The 22,305-nt window shown below is 47.5% G+C and overlaps 1 protein-coding gene and 1 non-coding gene across 2 annotated transcripts in view; one reads left to right on the plus strand and one right to left on the minus strand.

Annotated features, from left to right (window-relative positions):
- The window catches only part of OPRD1 (opioid receptor delta 1), a 36,535-nt gene that overhangs the window by 3,031 nt on the left and 11,199 nt on the right, over positions 1 to 22,305 (minus strand). The window contains exon 2 of the mRNA XM_004266575.3: positions 339 to 688. Within this exon, the coding sequence (XP_004266623.1) occupies positions 339 to 688 (350 nt within the window). The remainder of the gene's footprint in view (positions 1 to 338; positions 689 to 22,305) is intronic.
- Positions 11,270 to 11,341, plus strand: TRNAE-UUC (transfer RNA glutamic acid (anticodon UUC)). Its single transcript has one exon. It is a non-coding gene; the product is annotated as a tRNA-Glu (tRNA).

Here is a 22,305-nt window from a genome sequence, read left to right on the forward strand (position 1 = left end):
CTGCTCACCGGTCAGTGACACCCTCACCCCACCAGCTATCCATCCATCTCCCTAAAGGTCAGTCATCCACACATCTAGCCATCTGTAATCCCATTTATAAACTTCCTTTGGCCAGCTACCCGTATGACCACCTCACAACAGTCCACCATTCACATCCCCATTGGTTGCCTATTCACAGTCCCACTGGCCAGCCATCCACACTTTCATTGATCAGCAATCCATATTTCCATTGGTGAGCCACTTACACCCACCCTGGTAAGTGGCCTGCAAACCCACGGAGGCCCGTGAGCTGCCTCCTGTGGTCAGTGACCTGTACCAAGGCTCCCTCCCTCACTCACCCCGGGGGCGGGTCACGGCCATGACCATGATGGGTACACCAACAACCGAGGCCAGGACCCAGATGCAGATGTTGATCAGCTTGGCCTTGGCAGGTGTACGTAAGTCCAGGGCCTTGACAGGGTGGCAGACGGCGATATAGCGGTCGACACTCATCATGGTGAGCGTGAAGATGCTGGTGAACATGTTGTAGTAGTCAATGGAGAGCACAGCCTTGCAGAGCAGTTCCCCAAAGGGCCACGTCTCCATCAGGTACTTGGCACTCTGGAAGGGCAGTGTGCTGGTGGCCAGTGCGTCTGCCAAGGCCAGGTTGAAGATGTAGATGTTGGTGGCCGTCTTCATCTTAGTGTACCTTAAAAGGAAGTGCATTTGTAATTTTTCCATTTCACAGATTTCAGTTTCACATGAAACTCAGGGAGGGGAAATGACTTGCCAAAGATCACACAAAAGGTCAGGGGCAGAAGTGGGACTAGAACCCTGAACTATCTGACTCAGCATCGCTCCTTTCCACTATAACAGATGCAAAAGGAGTTCTCTGGCAGGGGGTAACTTTGGCAGGAGGTATTGGAGGAAAAACCCTTATCTTCCCAGGGGTTCTAAGCAATATGGTTAAAGATAAAGCTGGGCTCCAGAGGAAAACAGGTCTAGGTCCTAATTCTGCCTCTACTGTTTATTAGCTGAGTGACTCTAGACTAGTAACTTGAATTCTCTAAGCCTCAGTGTCCATAACTGTAAAAAAGGGGTGATACTTTTACCAACCTCATAGGGTTGTTATAAAATTTAATGAGATGATACAGCATTTAGCAGTGAGCTCAAAGCATGGTAAGTGCTCGGTATGTGATAGCTGTTATTATTCTTCATATATAAGAGTGAAGCTGGGGGCTAGACCAGAGTGACCTGACCCTCTGGCCTCTGCCACTGATCTGGCCTTTTGGGAATATGACTAGCCAGCTCCAAGGAAGCCGGGGCAAACTGGCTGGGGCCTTACACTGCCTGGATATTCTCCGTGGTAGACCAGGGCTCCCAGTCTATGGTCCCATCCAGACCATCTTATCCCCAGGTAGCTGGACTCACCCAGCTGTGGGGAAGGGGAGCAGGTGACAGAGTCACACATCTGACCCAGGGTGTGAGCCCAAGGGTCCAAGCCCGATGTCTGCAACAAGCTGGGCACCCAGAGTTCTGCAACGTCCCTCCATGCTCTAGGCTGCCGCCCAGCTGCCTGCACTACAGCTGACCCCTTGTCGGGCCAACATTTATAGTCAAAACGCCTCTGTACCAGGGCCTGGGCTGGGCACCGGATAGCCTGCAGGAGGCTAAATACACTGCAATAGACCATTCCCATGCAGTGTGATCATCACGGAAACACATGCACACTGAGGCAGGGGTAAGGATGCCTTTCATGCCCCTGGAATGATCTGAGAAACCCAGGGAAGGGTTGCATGAGGAACTCCTCAAATTTCAGAGCAGGAAGAGCCCTGAGAGATTGACGGGAAGTGATTTTGCTAACATGTGGTCCAAGGACTCCCAAAGGAATTACCGGAAGAGCCTGTGAGAAGTGCAAATTCTTGGACCCCACCCCAGACCTTCTCAATATTTTTTTTTGGAGGGGGGGCCATGCGCGGCATGTGGGATCTTTGCTCCCCGACCAGGGATCGAACCCATGCCCCCTGCATTGGAAGCGCAGAGTGTTAACCACTGGACCACCAGGGAAGTCCCCTTCTCAATCTTAATCTCGGGAATTCAGGCCTGGGAATCTTCATCTTTAACAAGACACCACACACACACACACACACACACACACACACACACACACACATATACACACACGATTCTCACGGAGTTTAGTTTGAGAAACAATATGTAGCCTAAAGCCCACACGGGGGAGAGATGGGAAACTGACCCAAGGTCACAGAGCGACAGCGGCGGAACCAAGGTGAGAACTTGGACCTCCTGGCTCCCAGACGGTGCTCTCTCCACCCTCCACCAAGGGTGGAAGCATGCTGTGTGCCTCTGCTCCCCGGGCCGGAATCCCCCTGACACCATGCCGAGCCCGGGGCACCCAGGATGAGCACACCCAGTGTGTTCTGAATGACTGAACAAACTCACATCAGCTAAGGCTGTTCCTTCATGAAGTAACTGATTTTTTTGGTTAAAAAAAAAAAAATTGACTCCTTCATGGTCCTTCAGGGCCAGCATCTGTCCCACTCCCTCCCAAGATAACTATCTGCCCTGGGCTGGAGAAGCAAAAAGTTTTGCTCGGAGACAGCAGAACTGCAAGTCTCGGGAAGTCCGCCTTCAGCGGGTGCAGGAACAGCTGTGTGGGAGGCCGCCTCAATCCCGCAGCTGACTTGTCTAATTTCACTTCTTTTGCGCAGAACAATCAGAGGCTGTTCTTTGCCTGCTATTTTGATTTGGAAAGGATCCTTCAATTCCCAGAGGGGGCTGGGACGCTGGGAAGTGGGTGATGAAGCTGCTGTAGCTGGTCCGGGCAGGGCTGAGGCACAGCTGACTCTGGCAGGCGGGGCCCCAGCAGAGGGAGAGGGAGGCCTCTCGTCACAGGCCCCCCCACCACTCCCACGGCTCACCGGCTGTCAAGCCCCGTCCTCTTCACCTCCTCAGACAAATCCTGCCACTCTCTGGCTCTCAGCCCCATAGGGGCCCCCCAAAGTTCCTCCACATTCCACAAACTGGCCCTGACCACCTCTTGGGTCTCAGCTCCCAGAACCTTCCCCCTGATGGACGTGCCCCCCACCCCCCATCCCGGCCTCTCTGCTGTTCCCATCCCACCTCAGGGCCTCCAGACTGCTGCTCGCTCAGCCTGGAACCCTCATCCTCCAAATTTTGCCTGGCTTGTTCCTTCACGTAATTCAGGATCTATTCAAATATCTCCTCCTCAGAGAAGCTGCCCTGCCCTCTCTATCTTAAGTGCCCTCTCTTCCCTCTCTTTACGCTGCTTCATTCTTTACAGCACGAACCACCACCCTGAAGGCAGGGCACTTTGCCCATCTCGTTCGCTGCTGTATCGTCAGGCCTACTAATGGTACCTGGCCAATAGCAGGCTCTCAGTAGACATTTGTGGTACAGATGTCTTAGTCCAAGCCTCCTCAGTTCTCACGGGAACCATCACAGCAGGCTCCCTGCCCCACACTTCATCCTCCACATGAAAAGGTAGATTTTCGCAGGCAGATTCGACTCTACCGCTTACAGTCCTTCCATGGCTCCCCACTGCCATCTGGATAAAAACCAAACTCCTCACACTGGCATTCCATCTGGGTAGCCTCCTTTCCCACTGTGCCTGCCCATCACATCCAGCCACATCTGTGGTTCCCTCAGATGCTCGTTCACTCTAGTAAGCCCTCCCTCCTAAGAGACAGCCACTGTGATGGTTTGGCAGGAATCCTTCCAAACCGCATAGGTGTGGTTTCTGCCAATGTAATACAATTACCTAGTGTTACAGTACTATAATGGAAACACTTGCCCCTCTGCCCTACCGCATCCTCACTTCTCTGTCCTGCTCACCAGAGGCAACTGCTTTTAATGTTTTAAATTATTTTTCTAGTGATTATCTCCAGAATTCTAAATAATATGCTTAAATGTCTATTTCTTGATGTATCTATTTTAGACAGTATCTGTTGAAGTTTGTATTCGGTTAAGCCAGGCTATGCAGCAGTAACAGACAATCCCAAAATCTCAGTGGCTTAACACACAAAAAAGCTTCAGTTCTTACCCTTGCAGAATCCATTCAGTGTCTCCAGCACAACCATATTCCGTGAGGCATTTCCAGCCTGCTTCAACCTTGTGGCTCTGCTATCTTAACCCAAGGCCTCCTTGGTCACCACAGAGGGAGAAGTGACAGCCACAGGGTCATCTAAGCTTCATTCTAGCTGCAAGACAGTACTTTCACCTGAAGCTGACTGACCAGAACTAGTCATATGGCCCCACCCAATTGCAAGGGGCTGAGAAGTAGTCTTTCATGTGCCCAGAAGGAGGGAGAACCAAATATTAGTGAACACTACTAAGATCCTCCACAACTCTCTAAATATGGTAGATGAGGATTAACTCTCTTACACTACACAACTTCCTCTCTCCATCCTCCCAATATAGTTCTACCACAATTTTAAAATTTTTAGCTAAATTGATATTCAAGGTTTACTTTTTTTCAGGGTTTATATTCTTTTTTTTTCTTTTAAGCTTTTTTAATTTTTATTTTAGGCTGTGTTGGGTCTTCGTTGCTGTGTGCAGGCTTTCTCTAGTTGCGGCGGGGGGGGGCTGCTCTTCATTGCGGTGCACAGGCTTCTCATTGTGGTGGCTTCTCTTGTTGCGGAGCACGGGCTCTAGGCGTGTGGGCTTCAGTAGTTGTGGCTCACGGGCTCAGTAGTTGTGGTTCGCGGGCTCTAGAGTGCAGGCTCAGTAGTTGTGGCGCACAGGCTTAGTTGCTCTGCAGCATGTGGGATCTTCCCCGACCAGGGCTTGAACCCATGTCCCCTGCATTGACAGGCGGATTCTTAACCACTGAGCCGCCAGGGAAGCCCCACAGGGTTTACATTCTTATGACTTTGTAGATACTGTCCACTGAGCCAGATGGTATACTATAGTTACACTTATTTTCTAGTACTGATTTTTGTTTTTCCTGGAGTTAATAATTGCTTCTTTTTTTCATTTGCTTAGTTCTGGGTACATATTGATAAATCTCTTCAAACACTCCAGCAGATCCATAAAATGCCTTTTCCATGCAGTCACATAATCTATCAGTTCCTTTTGTTTTTCTAGTGAATCCACTTCCTGGAGCTTCCCTCCTCCCCTTTCAATCTGGGACTGGTTGCTTTCTAGACAAGCTGCACACCTGTTTCCTGGGTTACAAGTCTTCTTATCTGGGTTTATGCCCTTATTTTAGTGGAGCATATCCTCTAGTCGCTTCCTAAGAAAGGGCACGTAGAAAGTAAAAATTTTACACCCTTGCATGTCTGAAAATGTCTTTCTTCTATCCTCACTTCTGATTTCATTCATTCTACATAAAACAGTAGACTGGAAACCATTTTCCCTCAGAAAATTGAAGGCATGGCTCCCTCATCTTCTAGTTTATAGTGTTGTCACTGAAGTATCTGAAATGATTCTGATTCCTGATGTTTTGTATGCAATCTGTCCTCCCCACCCCTGAAATTTTTAGGACCTTCTTTTTATTCCCAGTATTCTGACATTTGTGATGATGTGCCTTAGGATGGCTCTTTTTCATTTTTATTAGGTCTTCTCAGTCTCAGGTTTATGCCCTTCAGTATACAATGTCCTCTCATCATTTCTTTGATCACTTCCTCCCCTCTGCTTTCTCTGGAATCCCTGGACAATCTGGTAGTCAGATATCGGGTCCCCTGGATTGATCATCTAATTTTCTTATCTTTTTTATTTTCCATCTTTTTGGTACATCTTCTGGGAAATTTCCTTTTCATTACCTCTCAACCTTTCTACTGACTTTTTAAAACTTTGTTTTGTCTCTCATGTTTTATTTTCCCAGTGCACTTTCTTCTCTTATTGTTCCTTTTTATATAGCATCTTATTTCTAATATCTTCTCTACTCTCTCTGAGGATACTAATAATTTTTGTTTTGTATTTTCTTCTGCTCTCTGCATTGTCTATCTGCTTCGAACATTTTTCTTTATTTGTCTGCTTTGGCTTCCCTCTTTTATCCTGGAGACTTCCTTCAAATATCCGGTGATATGTGACTAAAGGTTGGTCTTTGAGTGAAGCACTAATTAACTAATTGATAGCTCTTGGGGTGGGGGGCTGTCAACTGGTGTGCTCCATTCTACGGGGATTGAATGAAGATCTGGCTTTTACACTAGGAGTATTTAAATATCAGTGTCTGTAGGTCTCTTCTTTGGGGCCTTCAGAAGAGAATCCTCCCACTTCCTGCCTGGGGAGCACACTTCTGGCTGTCAGGATTCTGGTAGCAGACCTGGAGAAGGGGTCTGAGAAACCTCCATTTTTTCCTTTGGTATCTCACTCTGACCCTTTCTGTGTCTACTGGTCCCAAGTTCAGTTCCTCCAGGTTAACTTCTCCAAGGAAAAAACCCTGGCCTCCTGCAGAGTGGAGGGGTGGCCACCTGGCTATGCAGGGAACAAGGGATGGGGGACTAAGGGTCTCACTGCTCTCTCTATAGGTAATCAATTCCCTGCCCCTGTTTTCAGCCCCACATCTCACCCCTTCTTAGCCTGTTCCTCCTCTTTGAATTGCTTTTCATCATCCAAATATGTGTTGCCATACCTTAAACAATATAAACTGAGACACAAGAGATGAAGTGATTTTGCCCAAGGTCACATGGCCATTAAGTGGCAGAGCTGGTATTTAACTCAGGAAGTCTAGTGCCAACACCTGGTAATGACTTTGCTATTCTGCCCCTCCATGATTTTTACCTTCCTTCCTCCTCCACTTCCTTTGTCCTCCATATTTCAAAAAGTCAAGGAATGTGAGCTTATTATAAGCTGAGGTTTGTTCACTCATCCAACAGGTATTAATCGAGCAGCTGGTATGTGCCAGGCACTGAGTAACGGATATAGGAGTAAAGATGGCAGTCTGACGTCTTGAAATTTATGGTCTCAGGGAGGGGGCAGACACTGAACAAATTGCTGCACTGTTTAGGCAGGGGAGTGATGTGATTTGATTTATGTGTGTTTCTCAAAAGATCATTCTGACTCTACTGTGTGGAGGCTAGTTGTAGGGCAGAGCAAGAATGGGTGAGAGAATGAATTTCCTAGGAAGATAAATTATTTATTTCCCCACATCTCAAAATCCTACTGTTGGTCTCTAACTCCTTTTTTCTTTTTCCTATTTCAAAAAGTTGTAGATATGACATTGGACCCTTATATTATACCATACTTAAAAATTAACTCAAAATGGATATAAGACCTAAATGTAAGAGCTAAAACAATAAAACTCTTAGAAGAAAACATAGAGGGAAAGTTTCGTGACACTGGATTTGGCAGTGACTTCTGGGATATGATACCAAAAGCACAGGCAACAAAAGAAAAAATAGATAAACTGGACTACATCAAAAGTCAAAGCTCTTGGGGCTTCCCTGGTGGTGCAGTGGTTAAGAATCCACCTGCCAAGGCGGGGGACATGGGTTCGAGCCCTGGTCCAGGAAGATCCCACATGCCACAGAGCAACTAAGCCCGTGCACCACAACTACTGAGCCTGCGCTCTACAGCCCGCGAGCCACAACTACTGAGCCCGCATGCCACAACTACTGAAGTCCATGCACCTAGAGCCCATGCTCTGCAACAAGAAAAGCCACCGCAGTGAGAAACCTGCGCACCTCAACGAAGAGTAGCCCCCACTCGCTGCAACCAGAGAAAAGCCACGTGCAGCAACAAAGACCCAATGCAGCCAAAAAATAAAATAAAATAAAATAATAAAATAAATAAATTTATTAAAATAAAAAAGTCAAAGCTCTTACGCATCAAAGGACACTATCAACAGAGTGAAAAGGCCATCCACAGAATGGGAGAAAATATTTGCAAATCACATATCTGATAAGGAGTTAATATCCAGAATATATAAAGAACTCCTACAACTCAACAATAAAAAAAGCAAACAACTAGATTTGAAATATGATTAAAGGACTTGAACAGACATTTCTCTAAAGATATTCAAATGACCAATAAGCACATGAAAAGATACTCAACATCGGGCTTCCCTGGTGGCTCAGTGGTTAAGAATCCACCTGCCAATGCAGGGGACACGGGTTCAAGCCCTGGTCTGGGAAGTTCTCACATGCCGCGGAGCAACGAAGCCCGTGCGGCACAACTACTGAGCCTGCGCTCTAGAGCCCGCGAGCCACAACTACGGAAGCCCGCGTGCCTAGAGGCCATGCTCCGCAACAAGAGAAGCCACCACAATGAGAAGCCTGCGCCCTGCAACGAAGAGTAGCCCCCACTCGCCACAACTAGAGAAAGCCTGCGAGCAGCAACGAAGACCCACCACAGCCAAAAATAAATAAATAAATAAAATTAATTTTAAAAAATCATATTAAAAAGCTATAAAAAAGATACTCAACATCATTAATCATTAGAGAAATGCAAATCAAAACCACAATGAGATACCACTTAGGATGGCTACTATTAAAAAAAAAAACAGAAAATAACAATTGTTGACGAGGATGTGAAGAAATTAGAACCCTTGTGCACTGTTGGGGGAATGTAAAATGGTGCAGCCACTGTGAAAAATAGCATAGCAATTCCTCAAAAAATTGAAAATAGAATTGCTATATGGTCCAGAAATTCCACTTTCAGGTATATATCCAAAAGAATTAAAAGTAGGGTCTTGAAGAGATATCTGTACACCCATGTTCAACGTAGCATCATTCACAATAACCAAAAGGTACCCATTGACGAATGAATGGATAAACAAAATGTGGTCTATACATGCAATGGAACATTATTCAGCCTTAAAAAGGAAGGAAATTCTGACACACGCTACAACATAGATGAGCCTTAAGGACATTGGGCCAAGTGAAATAAGCCACCCACAAAAAGACAAAAACCTCTATGATTCCACTCATGTGAGGTACTTAGTCAGTCATAGCAGCAGAAAGTAAAATGGGGGTTGCCAGGGGCTGGGGGAAAAGAGAAATGGGGGTCATTATTTGATGGGTACAGAGCCTCAGTTTGAGAAGATGGAAAAAAAGTTCTGGAGATGGATGGTGGGGATGGCTGCACAGCAAGGTGAATGCACTTAACGTCAGTGAACCGTACACTTCAAAACAGTTAAAATGGTAAAGTTTACGTTATGTGTATTGCACCGCTATCAAAAAAGAAGCTGTGGCTATAATCAAGTGCTCGCACTGTGTCTGCTTTCTAAGCTAGAGAGTTTGGTGAGGGAGTCCTTTAGAGCCATTTGGATCTTAGCTCAACATACTTAGCTGTGTGATCTTGAATATATTACTTCACCTCTCTGAAGCTGTTTCCCTCCTTGGTAATTTCAGTGTACTCATGCTTTTTAAGGGCCAACACATGTGAAAGTGTCTAGCTTACTAGCCAGCACACAAACAAGAATTAGCAGCCCTTTTGCGTTTATTTCCCCTGACAATTTTTGCTTTTTTTCCTCATAGAATTCAATCCTCCATGGATTGGACCTAACCCTGGGGGTGAACTCTACTGCCTCTGCAATGCCTTGGGAAGCTCTTTGGTTTTCTTCTAGATCAAAATCCCCTTTAAGCTCATCTTGAATTCCATAGCTGCTGGGGAATATTCTCCCAACCATTCTTCTCAGACCCCACGGAGGCTACCCTTATATGAGGCACCAAGTGGCCAACCATGTTGGTTTCAGAGCCCTAGATCCAGTCCGTCATCTGTCCAACAGGCCCCCCTGTCAGGGAAGAACACAGCCACCTCTATCCATTTTCCTTCAATTTGATGGCGACTGGGCATGTTCTCTGACTGACGTACAACCCGGGCCACATTAAATCCACACACGCTCCTGGGTCTCTGGAGAGCCGGGCTTCTCAACCGACAAGGAAGCTCCTAGTAAGAACTTCCTCCCCCAGGCAAAGCCAGGGCAGCGTGCTGACATCTTAATGCCCGGTGCCCAGAAGAAGGCTGAAACAGTCTCTCCTTTCTAACAGTCCCTGTTAGACCAGGGACTGGTCTAACAGCTTTGGGCGGGTCGTTTGTTTTCTTTAAGCAATATTCTCTGTCTTTTCTTTCATATACCAGGCACTATGCCAAAAGCAGTGAATGCAAGATTTCATTTCATCGTCACTGCAACCCTGAGTGTTAAGACCATGCATGGAACGTCCCCATTCTACAGAGGAGCTAAGTTAGACGGCTCATACAAAGACACGCGGCTAGGATGGCAGCATTCAAACTCAGACTTGGTTTCCAGAGCCCACACTTATAACCACTCAAGTCTGTACGTCACTGTTCACTGTCCCCCCGCCACCCTGCGCTAGCTTATCACATGTTGGCCATGGGGAGGGGGCCAGTCTGGAGGCCGGGACCAAAGGGAGGGAACTGGTCCAGAGGTGGGCTGCCTCCAGAGCCTTTGCCTGTTTTCACACATTCCTCAACTCCGCGAGGGTTTGGAGAAAATCTGCTCACAGCCCAGGCAGGGTCGGGGAGAGACAGACTTATAAACAACAGAACAATGTCACAGGCACCGTGACAGGGCTCAGTGGGGCAAGGAGGAGAGGTCAATTCAGAACAAAACGTACACCTCTGGTCACAAGGGGGTGGCAACCAGTATTGTGGTACAACAACTACGTGCCAGGTCTTTCTCAGGCATGATTTTATGTACTTCTTACACCTGTGTTTTGTTTTTTTAATGGATAATAAACAGTTGTTGGACATTGACTCTTTGCCAGGCACTGGGAAAGCATTTTACATCATTTAATCTTCCTAGCACCCCTACAGGGTAGACAGTATTTATCATTCCCGATTTATAGAGAGCAGTAAAGGAACTTGTCCACGGTTGCAGTCAGAGGGTGAGCAGAGATTCAAACCCCGTGCTCTTCCCCGAGACCCCGGTGCCTTCCTCTGGACTTCAGTTTCAGCTTCTCCCCTGAGGACCCAAACTGTGCGCCCCTCACGTATTCGCTTTTTGTTTTTGTTTTTGTTTTGTTTTGTTTTGCAGTACGCAGGCCTCTCACTGTTGTGGCCTCTCCCGTTGCGGAGCACAGGCTCCGGACGCGCAGGCTCAGCGGCCATGGCTCACGGACCCAGCCGCTCCGCGGCATGTGGGAACCGGGGCACGAACCCGTGTCCCCTGCCTCGGCAGGCGGACTCTCAACCACTGCGCCACCAGGGAAGCCCACGTATTCTCTTTGACAAGGAAAACATAAGGTACCGAAGGCGTGGCATTGTCTTGGTCACCACTATGTGCCTGGGACTTCCAGCAGCACCCAGCTCAGAGCAGGCGCTCAAAACACATCTGTTAGGGAGTTCCCTGGTGGTCCAGTGGTTAGGACTCGGCACTTTCACTGCTGGGGCCCAGGTTCAATCCCTGGTTGGGGAACTAAGATCCTACAGGCGCAGCCAAAAAACCAAAAAAATGGAAAACAAAAAAAACACATCTGTTGAGTGAATGAACATCGACGTGTCTGTCCTCCACACTAGACTGGGAAGTCCTGCAGGCAGGAACCGTGTCCCTTTCATGCTGTGCAAAGGAGACATAGTGGTTACTGGAGGACTCCCTGTGGGACAGAGAGTCAGGAGCCCTGATTCTTGGAAGTAACCAGCCACAGACCCAAAAGCTTTGGGACAAATTAGGACAGCGCTTCCTCCCACCTCCCCCCTCTCTCCCTTCCTCCCCTCCTCCCTTCTATCCTTAACCTGGACCAACCCAGGTCCCCTGAAGGACACCTGGGCCTGACCCTGTCTGCCCTGAATCTGCAGTGACTCAGCTCTGCCACTGCAAAGGGAAATGTTGTCAGATCATTTCCCCAAAGCAGCTAATTTGTTTTTAACTAAACTGAGGGGTATTTTTTTTTCCCTTAGGCACAAGAGCTCATGGGAGTCAAAGCCAGGGCAAGAGACCTAAAAACAATAACAGCAACAAGCTAAGAGCACCAACCCTCTGTCTGACCGACCTTACGGCACCTTAGGAACCAAATCAAACAAAATGCTTGAGCCTAGATCAAAACTCACTTGGTCCCAAACAGCGTGGACTGCTGGAGCATTTAGAGTTAATTTTATTCCCCAATGCTTTGTGAGATCTCAGAAATAACATCTGCTCCCTATAAAAGGTCCAAACAATACAGAATCACTTCATAAAGAAAATTTAAAAACCAACATCAATAGTACAGACGATCATTAACAGACAACAGGCAAACACACAGGCCCTGTTTTATATAAATGGGATCTGGTTCTAACGTTATTAAATAACCTGTTTCTTTCTTCTCAAAAATATGCTGTGACCATCTTTCTATATCCACAGATACAAATTAATATAATTTTTGGTGACCGATTGTTATTCTAGTCTAGAGGTCAACAGGCTTTTTCTGTAAAGAGCCAGAGAGTAAATATTTTAGGCTTGGGAGGCCGAAATACTTGGTAGGCCTGGATGCATATTCTTCTGTTTCTTGCTTTTGTTCTTTTTTTTTTTTTTTTACAAGCCTTTAAAAGTGTAAAAACCATCTTTAGCCCAAGGACCACACAGAAACAGACTACAGGCTAGAGCTGGTCTCACTTATAGACACTAAAGTTCCTGAATACAGTTACTTAATAAATCCCCCTTTAAAAGACATGTAGGTTGTCTCTGCCTTTTTGTTATTATAAATAATAGTGTGATAAACATCTTTGTGCACACGGATATCTGATGGTTTCCTTGGGGAAAATTCCTAGAATCTCAGAGATAGAAGGAAACTTCACAGTGAGGGCATTCCCTCTGTAGCACTCCAGACAAATGGCTACGCAGCTTCTGCTTGAGTATATCCAGAGATGGGGAACTCACCACCTGTAGGCACAGTCCATCCTATTGTTGGGACCACTCACAGGATAACAAGTTCTTTGTTTTATTTGAGCTGAAAACTGCCTCCTTCTCACCTGGCACCATTTTTCCTGGTTCTACTCACAGAATCACAGAATCTAAACCTAACCCTTCTCCCTTCCACGTCTTGGAAAATAAAGATATTAACAGTACACAGGGGCTTCCCTGGTGGCACAGTGGTTGAGAATCCGCCTGCCATTGCAGGGGACACGGGTTCGATCCCTGGTCCGGGAAGATCCCACATGCCACGGAGCAGCTAAGCCCGTGCGCCACAACTACCTAGCCTGCGCTCTAGAGCCTGTGAGCCACAACTACTGAGCCCACATGCCGCAACTACTGAAGCCCACGCTCCTAGAGCCCGTGCTCCACAACGAGAGAAGCCACCGCAATGAGAAGGCTGTGCACTGCAACGAAGACCCAATGCAGCCAAAAATAAATAAATTCATTAAAAAAAAAAAAAACTATACACACTTCACCCAGCTATGATGAGACCTGAGTTAGTACAAGTGCTCAGTATGTGTTAGGGGTTCTGGCCAGTTGGTGAGCTGCCTTCTCACGCCGTGTAGCCATTCCTTGGAGCCCTCATCTCGGTTGGGCCTCATGCATTCAAGAGTGTGATTATCTGAGTAAAGATGATACCACGGGACTTCCCTGGTGGCGAAGTGGTTAAGAATCCGCCTGCCAATGCAGGGAACACGGGTTCGAGCCCTGGTCCGGGAAGATCCCACATGCTGTGGAGCAACTAAGCCCGGGCACCACAACTACTGAGTCCACGTGCCACAATTACTGAAGCCCGTGCACCACAACTGCCAAAGCCCACGCGCCTAGAGCCTGTGCTCCGCAACAAGAGAAGCCACTGCAGTGAGAAGCCGTGCACCTTAACGAAGAGCAGCCCCCACTCACCACAACTAGAGAAAGCCTGTGCACAACAGCAAAAACCCAACACAGCCAAAAATTAAATAAATAAATTTATAAAAAAAAAAACAAACAGATGATACCACCATCTAGGTTAAGGGAGGGCCCAAGATGATGCAGGTAAATCACATCACAGGCACTCAGGCCAGGCCTTGTCCCATCTCTCCAGGCAAGTGAGGAAGGCCAAATCCATTTTCTGTGGGATCTATAACCTCAAAGTCATTAATGTAGACACGTGTCACAATAGGAAGGGTGGCCTCTGTGGACAAGTTTTCAGGTTTCCGCCCCATGGCTGGCTGTATTCACCATACGCAGATGTGGCATGGGGTGGGGGGTGGGGGGCGGGGGGCGGGGAGGGTTCTTTTTTTTTTCTTTTTTTACTTGTTTTTCTTTTCTTTTTCTTTTTTTTCAGATGTGGTTTGTGTGTATTTATTACCTCACTGACATCACTGCTGGTGGAACACCAGCTTAAGCCACACCCCCTGTCACTCATGGTCCCCAGACTGGCCTCCTTAGCTCACAACTTCGTTCCTCTCCTACATTTTTTTTTATTTGCACCAAGCGGCAAGCAGGATCTTAGTTCTCTGACCAGGGATCAAACTGGCACCCCCTGCAGTGGAAGCACAGAGTCTTAACCACTGGACCACCAGGGAAGTATCCCTCTCTTTTCTACTTCTAAGCCGTTCCAGAAATTCCCCGCTCCCTGCACCTCCAGCAGATACTGTCACCACCAAGGCTTTAATAACTGTAGTGGGTTGAATGGTGGCCCCTAAAAGACAAGTCCACGTCCCAACCCCCAGAACCTGTGAACGTGGTCTTATTTGGAAAAAGGACCTTTACATATGTAATTAAGTTAAGGATCTCGAGACCACCCTGGATTATATGGGTGGGCCCTAACTCTAATGACAAGTGTCTTTGTAAGAGACACACAGCACACAGGGAGAAGAGACGGCCATGTGAAGATGGAAGCAGAGATTAGAAATAAGAGCGATGCAGTCACAAGCCAAGGACTGCTGGCGCCACCAGAAGCTGAAGAGGAAAGGAAGGATTTGCCCCAAGGGCCTTCAGAGGGAGTGCAGCCCTGAATACACTATTTGGACTTCTGGCCTCCAGAACTGTAAGAGGGTAAACTTCTGTTGTCTTAAGCCATTAAGTCCCGCTAATGTGTTACAGCAGCTCTAGGAAACTGATACAGTAAAAGCGCAGCCAAGGAGAAGCACGGACTTTGGCACCAGACACACCTAGATTTAAGCCCCAGCTCTACCTCTCACTGTATGACCTTGGGTGAGTTCTAACTTCTCTGAGCCTCAGTATGCTCCTCTGTGAAGTGGGTATAAGCATCCTACTGCTTGAGGGTGTGGTGAGTGTGGAATGAGTTCATGCCTACGATGTCCCTAGCACACTGCCTGGCACACTCATATCATAGTGGCTTCTCTTCTTGTCCAGATGAGGAAAATGGGCCCAGAATGACACCTGATGAGCTGCCCTGCGGTCCCAGGCTCCTGACTCCTTTCCTGGCCCTTGGTAACCTACTACCATTGGGGTGGGACACAGAGTCCTGTGCTGGAACTTCAATACTAGAAGAGGCTCTGATCTAACACTGAGTTCCAACCTCCTCTCCCACTTTACAGATAGGGAAACTGAGGCCTGGAGAGGGAAAGAAAATTGTGCAATGTTACACAGGGTTATCAGTTTCCCTGACTTCTGAGAGCCCAAGGTCTTTCTACTTCTCCAAGCTGCCCTCCCAGGAGCTAAGTCTCAGATGAGGATTCAAGGTGGCTGAGGCCAAAAAGAAACAGGGGCTCCTATCCAAGGCTTCAGAGCTCCTGACAAGGCCCTGGCCTACGTTCTATGTCCCTGTGTCCAGTGATTAACCAATGTAGGGTGGGTCCATGGATGGAACTGTTCCCATTACTGTCATCATCTTTGCCACCATCTCCATCACAGCAGCTACACTGACTCAGTGCTTACACAGGCCTGATGTATTCTATTGTGTCCTACCATGACATTTACATAGATTATCTCATTCAATCACTCCAACAACCTTATGAAATTGCTACTATTATCATCTCCATACAGAGGAGGAAAGTGAGCCTTGGAGAGCGTACTGGGTTGAACAGTTGCCCTCAAAATTCATGTCTACTTAGAACCTCAGAATGTGACCTTATTTGGAATTAGGGTCTTTGCGGATATACTTCATTAAGATGTGGTCATACTAGACTAGGGTGGGCCCTAAATCCAATATGACGCAGAGACACACACAGAGGGACATGGCCATGTGAAAACAGAGGCAAAAATTGGAATGATACAGCTGCAAGTTCAAGGGATACCAAGGATTGCCGGCAACCACCAGAAGCCTGGCGAGGAAGGATTCTTCCCCAGAGCCTTCAGAGGGAGCGCTGTTGATTTCTGACTTCTTCAGCCTCCTGAACTATAAAGAAAACATTTCTGTTGTTTTAAACCACCTAGTTTATGGTAATTTGTTATGACAGCCCTAGGAAACTGATACAGAGGGGTTAATCATCTTGCCAGCAATGTCTGTTAAAATTGCTCCACTCCACAGCTCTCCCAACATAACAACTTTTTTCATCAGGAATACAGATTGCTGGCACTGAAAGGAAAGATGTCTGATGAGAGTATTTACTGAGCATTTACTATGCGCCAGCTGCCCTGCTAAGGGCCATATGGGTGTTCACTATCCCACTGAATCTACACAACCATCACAGGAGGTAAGCATTATTCTCCCCATTTTACAGGTGAGCAATGTTGAGGCTCAGAGGGATGAAGTAACTTACCCAAAGTCCCACAGCTGGGAGTGGCAGGGCCTAGGTGAGGCCTGGGTTGACTCCAGAACCCAGAGTCCTGACTTCTACCCCATCTTCTCCCTGTCTGTCAAGTTCAACCCCTTTGTTTTACAAATGAGAAAACCAAGGCAGAGCTACAGCAGGGATCCCACAGGCTCTGCCCACGCGAGGGGATAAGCAGTTTAAATAAAACTGGGTCCAGCTGGGGCTCCCTCTATGTGTAGACAAAGGGTGGCTGCCCTTCTGGCTGGCAAAACAAGCAGGGCTGGGCAGCAAGCGCTGGGAGCTACAACCCTGCCCACCATTCCACGGGAGTGGCGAGAGGCCAGAAACGAATTAGCCATCTCAGTTTTGGCAAACCTTGAGGAAGGAAAGTGCTTAATTATAACGAGGCCCAGCGAGTGTGTCACCAAGAGAAGATTAAGGACTGGAACATGGCTATACAGAGCTCCTGAGCCGCACATGCGCGGGGAGGCCGACCAGGGCGCGCTCAGCAATAAACAGGGCAGACACCTTGTTCGGTTCAGTTCAAGAACCACAACATGCTCATGGGATGCAGGGAAGAGAAGTTCTTCTCCATCACCCTGGCTCTGCTTCCGGCATAAGGATGGCTGGACCAGGGCGTGGGGCAGCCAGACACAACAGAAGCCCTGGAAAAGCAGATTTCCTTAAGTGTGGCATGTCGGCCCATGGGTCTCTGGAAATAGGACATGTCCCTCCTACAAACATGTACTGACATGCTGCATGAGTGTCAGACCCTAGGCTGGGGTTCCAGCTACAAACAAAGGATGCTCGCTCCACCCCACACGCCCTCATTCGGGGAGAGAGAGAGAGAAATGAGAGATCAGCGGTTTGAAAAGTGTATGGTCTCTGATGGGGGACACATAGAACATTGTGGGAACACAGAGGAGGCATCAAAGAAGGCTCCCTGGAGGAAAGACTTACTAAGCCGAAAAGTAAGGGGTTTCTCTAGAGGAAACAGAGGCCTGAGGTTCCTACATGTCTGCTTTCCCTCTTGTAGTTGGGGGATTTTTATTATAGATCCCAAGAACCCCACAGAGGGAATTTCATTAACAAAGTGCCAACTAGATATTTAAGAAACACTCAGTGATGCCTCCTTAGAGTCAGGGATTGGGCTAGGAAACAGGAAAGAAGATGAAGGGGATACAGTTCCTGCCCTCCAGGAGCCACCAGTCTAAAATGGAAGTCAAACACAGGAACAAGCAATTACACTACAACTAGAAAACATCCATTTCAAGACCATCAATGTTTGTGTGCATCTCCCCTCTTCCTATATGACAGGCACTGGATGAAAGTACTTGATTTACATCATTGCACTTAATCCTCACAACAAATGACGGTAGTAAGCACTATCACTGCATTTGGCAGACAAGGGGACTCTGAGGCTCAGAGAGGCAGATAAACTTGCCCAAGGTCACACAGCCTATAGGTTGTAGGACCAGGACACAAGCCCAGGTCTGTCTGACCCTGTGATGGTAATTCATTTTATGTGTCAAAGTGGCTGGGCTATAGTACCCAGTTATTTAATCAAACACTAATCGAGGTGTTGCTGTGAAGGGATGTTGTAGATGTCATTAACATCTGCAATCAGTTGACTTGAAGGACATTATCCATGATAATGAGGGTCTGCCTTAAGAGCAAAACTGAGGTTTCCCAGAAGAAGAAGAAATTCCTCCTGCCTGAGAGTTGCCAGCCTGCCAGCCCACCCTACAAATTTCAGACTTGCCTAGCCAGACCCCACAATCGCATCAGCCAGTTCCTCAAAATATATCTTACTGGTCTTTTTTCTTTTCTGGTAGGACCTTGACGGATACAGACCCGAAAGCCATGCTCTAGGCTAAGGATGGCGCCGGGAAGCCGCACCATCTCCTCACCCGGAAAAGGACAATGACAACTGCCACCACGCTGGGTTGTTTCAGGGGTCCAGTGTGATGAGAGGCAGCGTGATCCAATGGAGAGGGCAGGCCCTGCAATCACTTACTAACCTTGGGGTCCTTGGGCAAAAGTCTTATATCCCTGAGCCTCAGCTTCTTCATCTGAGGTAGGCAGATGGTTCCTACCTCACAGAAGTGTCGTGAAGATTAAGTGAGATTTTGCACGGACAGTCTCCTGTATGGAGCATGGTAATAGGGCCAAAACGGATGCTTGGGACTTCCCTGGTGGCACAGTGGTTAAGAATCCGCCTGCCAGTGCAGGGGACACAGGTTCGAGCCCTGGTTTGGGAAGATCCCACATGCCACGGAGCAACTAAGCCCGTGCACCACAACTACTGAGCCTGTGCTCTAGAGCCTGTGAGCCACAGCTACTGAGCCTGCGAGCCACAGCTACTGAGCCCACGTGCCACAACTACTGAAGCCCAACATATTGTATGATTTCATTTATAGTAAATGTCCAGATTTGGCAAATCTACAGAGACAGAAAGTAGATTGGTGGTTACCCAGGTCTGGGGCAGGGCGTGGTAAGGGAGTGACTATTTGTGGTTATGGGGTTCTTTTTGAGGTGATGAAAATGTACTAAAATTGGTTGTGATGATGGTTACACAACTCTGTTGCTATACTTTAAATGGGTGAATTGTATGGTATGTGAATTATATCTCAATAAAACTTTTATATTTAAAAAAGGTAAAAAAAATAATAAAACCTACCGAAGCCCATGTGCCTAGAGCCCGTGCTCCGCAATAAGAGAAGCCACCGCGATGAGAAGCCCTCACACCGCAACGAAGAGTAGCCCCTGCTCTCCTCAACTAGAGAAAGCCCGTACAGCAACGAAGACCCAATGCAGCCAAAAATAAATACATAAATAAATAAATGTATTAAAAAAAAAGAAAAAAACGCACGCTCATTTTTGCCACAGTTGTAATGGGTGAATTCTTAATTACTTTGAGTACTTACCATTGCCAAGTAAATGTTCCAATCCCATAATTCCATGTAAAAAATTGCCCTCAAGTTTTGCATTCTTAGTGGCCTCATATGGATGCTACAGTTTGCCTAATCTGTACCCTCCCACCCCGCCCCACGCCTCACCCACCAGGGCCACTCCTTGAGGACAATGGGCAAGGCAGGCCCCATGCAGACCGCTTCACACACATTCTCTCCTTTGACTCACACCCACCAGGAAAAGTGGGTATCAATACATTCCCATTTCGTTCACAGAAGAAACCTATAGCCCAAAGAGAAGAAGCGCAGGGTGGACAGAACCACGGTCTAAAGTCATGTGTTCTGAAAAGCCCAGGCTTCCCACCTCTAGGCCTTTGGCCATGCTGGGCATCACTTATACTTCCTTCTGCCTGACACACAATAGAGTTTCACTTTTGTTTTATTAATTAATAATTCAGTATTTTATTTTATTTATTTTTTTATTTTTTGCAGTACGCGGGCCTCTCACTGTTGTGGCCTCTCCCGCTGCGGAGCACAGGCTCAGCGGCCATGGCTCACGGGCCCAGCTGCTCCACGGCATGTGGGATCTTCCCGGACTGAGGCACGAACCCGTGTCCTCTGCCTCGGCAGGCGGACTCTCAACCACTGCGCCACCAGGGAAGCCCAGTAATTCAGTACTTTAATAACGATAAATCAGTCCTGCTCCATGGCCTCTCCCAATCCCTGAGTGTGTGACAAAGTCATTTTTCCACACTTGGGATCAGAGGGTATCATGAGTTTGACCTTCTTCACGGACGTTCCTTCTTGGACACTGCATGAGTGGGCTCCAGGAATCAAGGCGCCTCAGTTCAAGGCTGATTCTGCCATTTACCCAAGGCTGATTCTGCCCTCAGCAAGTGAATTATCACCTCTGAGCCTCAGTGGCCTCATCTGTCAAATGGAGAGAAACATGGTACCAAGCTCAAAGAATTGGGAGAATTCAATGAGATCATTTACGTGAGGCGCTCGGCACAGAGCTGCCCACCTTGTCAGCCCTCGAGAAAGGTCAGCAGTGCTATTTTTGGTGTTAAGTCCGACAAGTCAATATGCCATTCTTTGCTGTTGACCTCTCTCGTACCTGGGATGACCAGGCCTGAGCCTGTGGAGGAAGCGTCTTGTGGCCACCTGCCCCTCCCAGCAGGACAGCCCTCTGACCACGTGTGGGCTCTGCTCCCTCTTTACTGGGAGGAATGGAAAATCACTAGATGTGGGGCATTTCCTAGCACTTCAGGAAGATGAGTTTTTGTAACCAAGGGAAACAAATTACCTCCATCTGTCCTGCAGGGGCATCTGGCCTGGCCGGCAGAAGCAGTTTCTTTCCCTTGGCTTAATCCTTGCCCCTGTTCCCAAGTCCTAGGCAACCAGCCAAAAGGCATCATTATCACCAACAATTTCCTGTTATGGGCCAGGCCCTGTGCTAAGGCCATACATCATCTCCCTTAACTTTTGCCCTCACTGTTCCCCCTGCTAAAACACTTCCTCCTAGCAACTGACCTCTGCTCAATTGTCTCCTCCTCCCCAACCTCCCCATCTACATCTGCAGCCCCGCCACTCTGTCACCATGCCTGTTTCAGTTGACTTCATTGCCTATAGGCCTTACATCTATTTCTTTATTGTCTATCTTTTCCCCACTAGAATGTCAGCTCCATGAGGACAGGGACTGTGTCTTGATCATTGTTGCATACCTAGCACCTAGAACTCTGCCTGATACTTAGGAAGAGTTGCTGAATGTATGTTTACCTGCCATGTAGGTGTTTTTCTATCATCCCTATTTCACAGATAAGAAAACAGGCTCTGTGAGGTGGGCCTAAGGGTGGAAAGCCAGCAAGAAGCAGACCTGGATTGGAATCCAATCTCTGAAGGATATGGCTGCTTCACTAGATGCTGGCCTTGCCCCAGGGAACTTGGGTTCGTTGGGCCTCTTAGGTGTTGTCAGTGGCCCCCAAGCTGGACTGCCTTGTGTAGGAACTAACGTCTCATGCTCCCAGCTACTCCTATTCCCAGCCACCCTTTGGCTCTCCCTTAGCCCAGGTAATCCCAAGCATGGAAACAGATGCAAGAGAAGGCAAGGGGTTAGGAAAGGCAAGTTCCAGTCCTGCCTTGGCCACTGACTCAAAAGACACAGAATTTCTCCAGGCCTCAGTTTACTCATTTGTAAATCAGAGGGGCTAAACTTGATATACGAGATGGCAGAGGTCAGGGCAATGGTTAAAAGTGCGAGCTCTACTATTTACAATAGCCAGCCAAGACATAGAAACAACCTAAACGTCCATTGACAGATGAATGGATAAAGAAGACATGGTACATAAATACAATGGAATACTACTCAGCCATAAAAAAGAATGAAATAATGCCACTTGCAGAAACATGGGTGCAACTAGAGATTATCATACTAAGTGAAGTAAATCAGAGAGAGAAAGATAAATACTATATGATATCACTTATATGTAGAATCTAAAATATGACACAGAGCTCCCCTGGTGGCGCAGTGGTTGAGAGTCCGCCTGCAGATGCAGGGGACACGGGTTCATGCCCCGGTCCGGGAAGATCCCACATGCCGCGGAGTGGCTGGGCCCATGAGCCATGGCCACTGAGCCTGCATGTCCGGAGCCTGTGCTCCGCAACGGGAGAGGTCACAACAGTGAGAGGCCCACGTACCACAAAAAAAAAACAAAAATAAAATATGACACAAATGAACCCATCTATGAAACAGACTCACATGATACTATACATAGAAAATCCTGAAGATGCCACCAGAAAACTACTAGAGCTAATCAATGAATTTGGTAAAGTTGCAGGATATAAAATTAATGCACAGAAATCTCTTGCATTCCTA

This window comes from Orcinus orca, chromosome 1 (genome assembly GCF_937001465.1).
Source record: "Orcinus orca chromosome 1, mOrcOrc1.1, whole genome shotgun sequence".
Classification (NCBI taxonomy): domain Eukaryota; kingdom Metazoa; phylum Chordata; class Mammalia; order Artiodactyla; family Delphinidae; genus Orcinus; species Orcinus orca.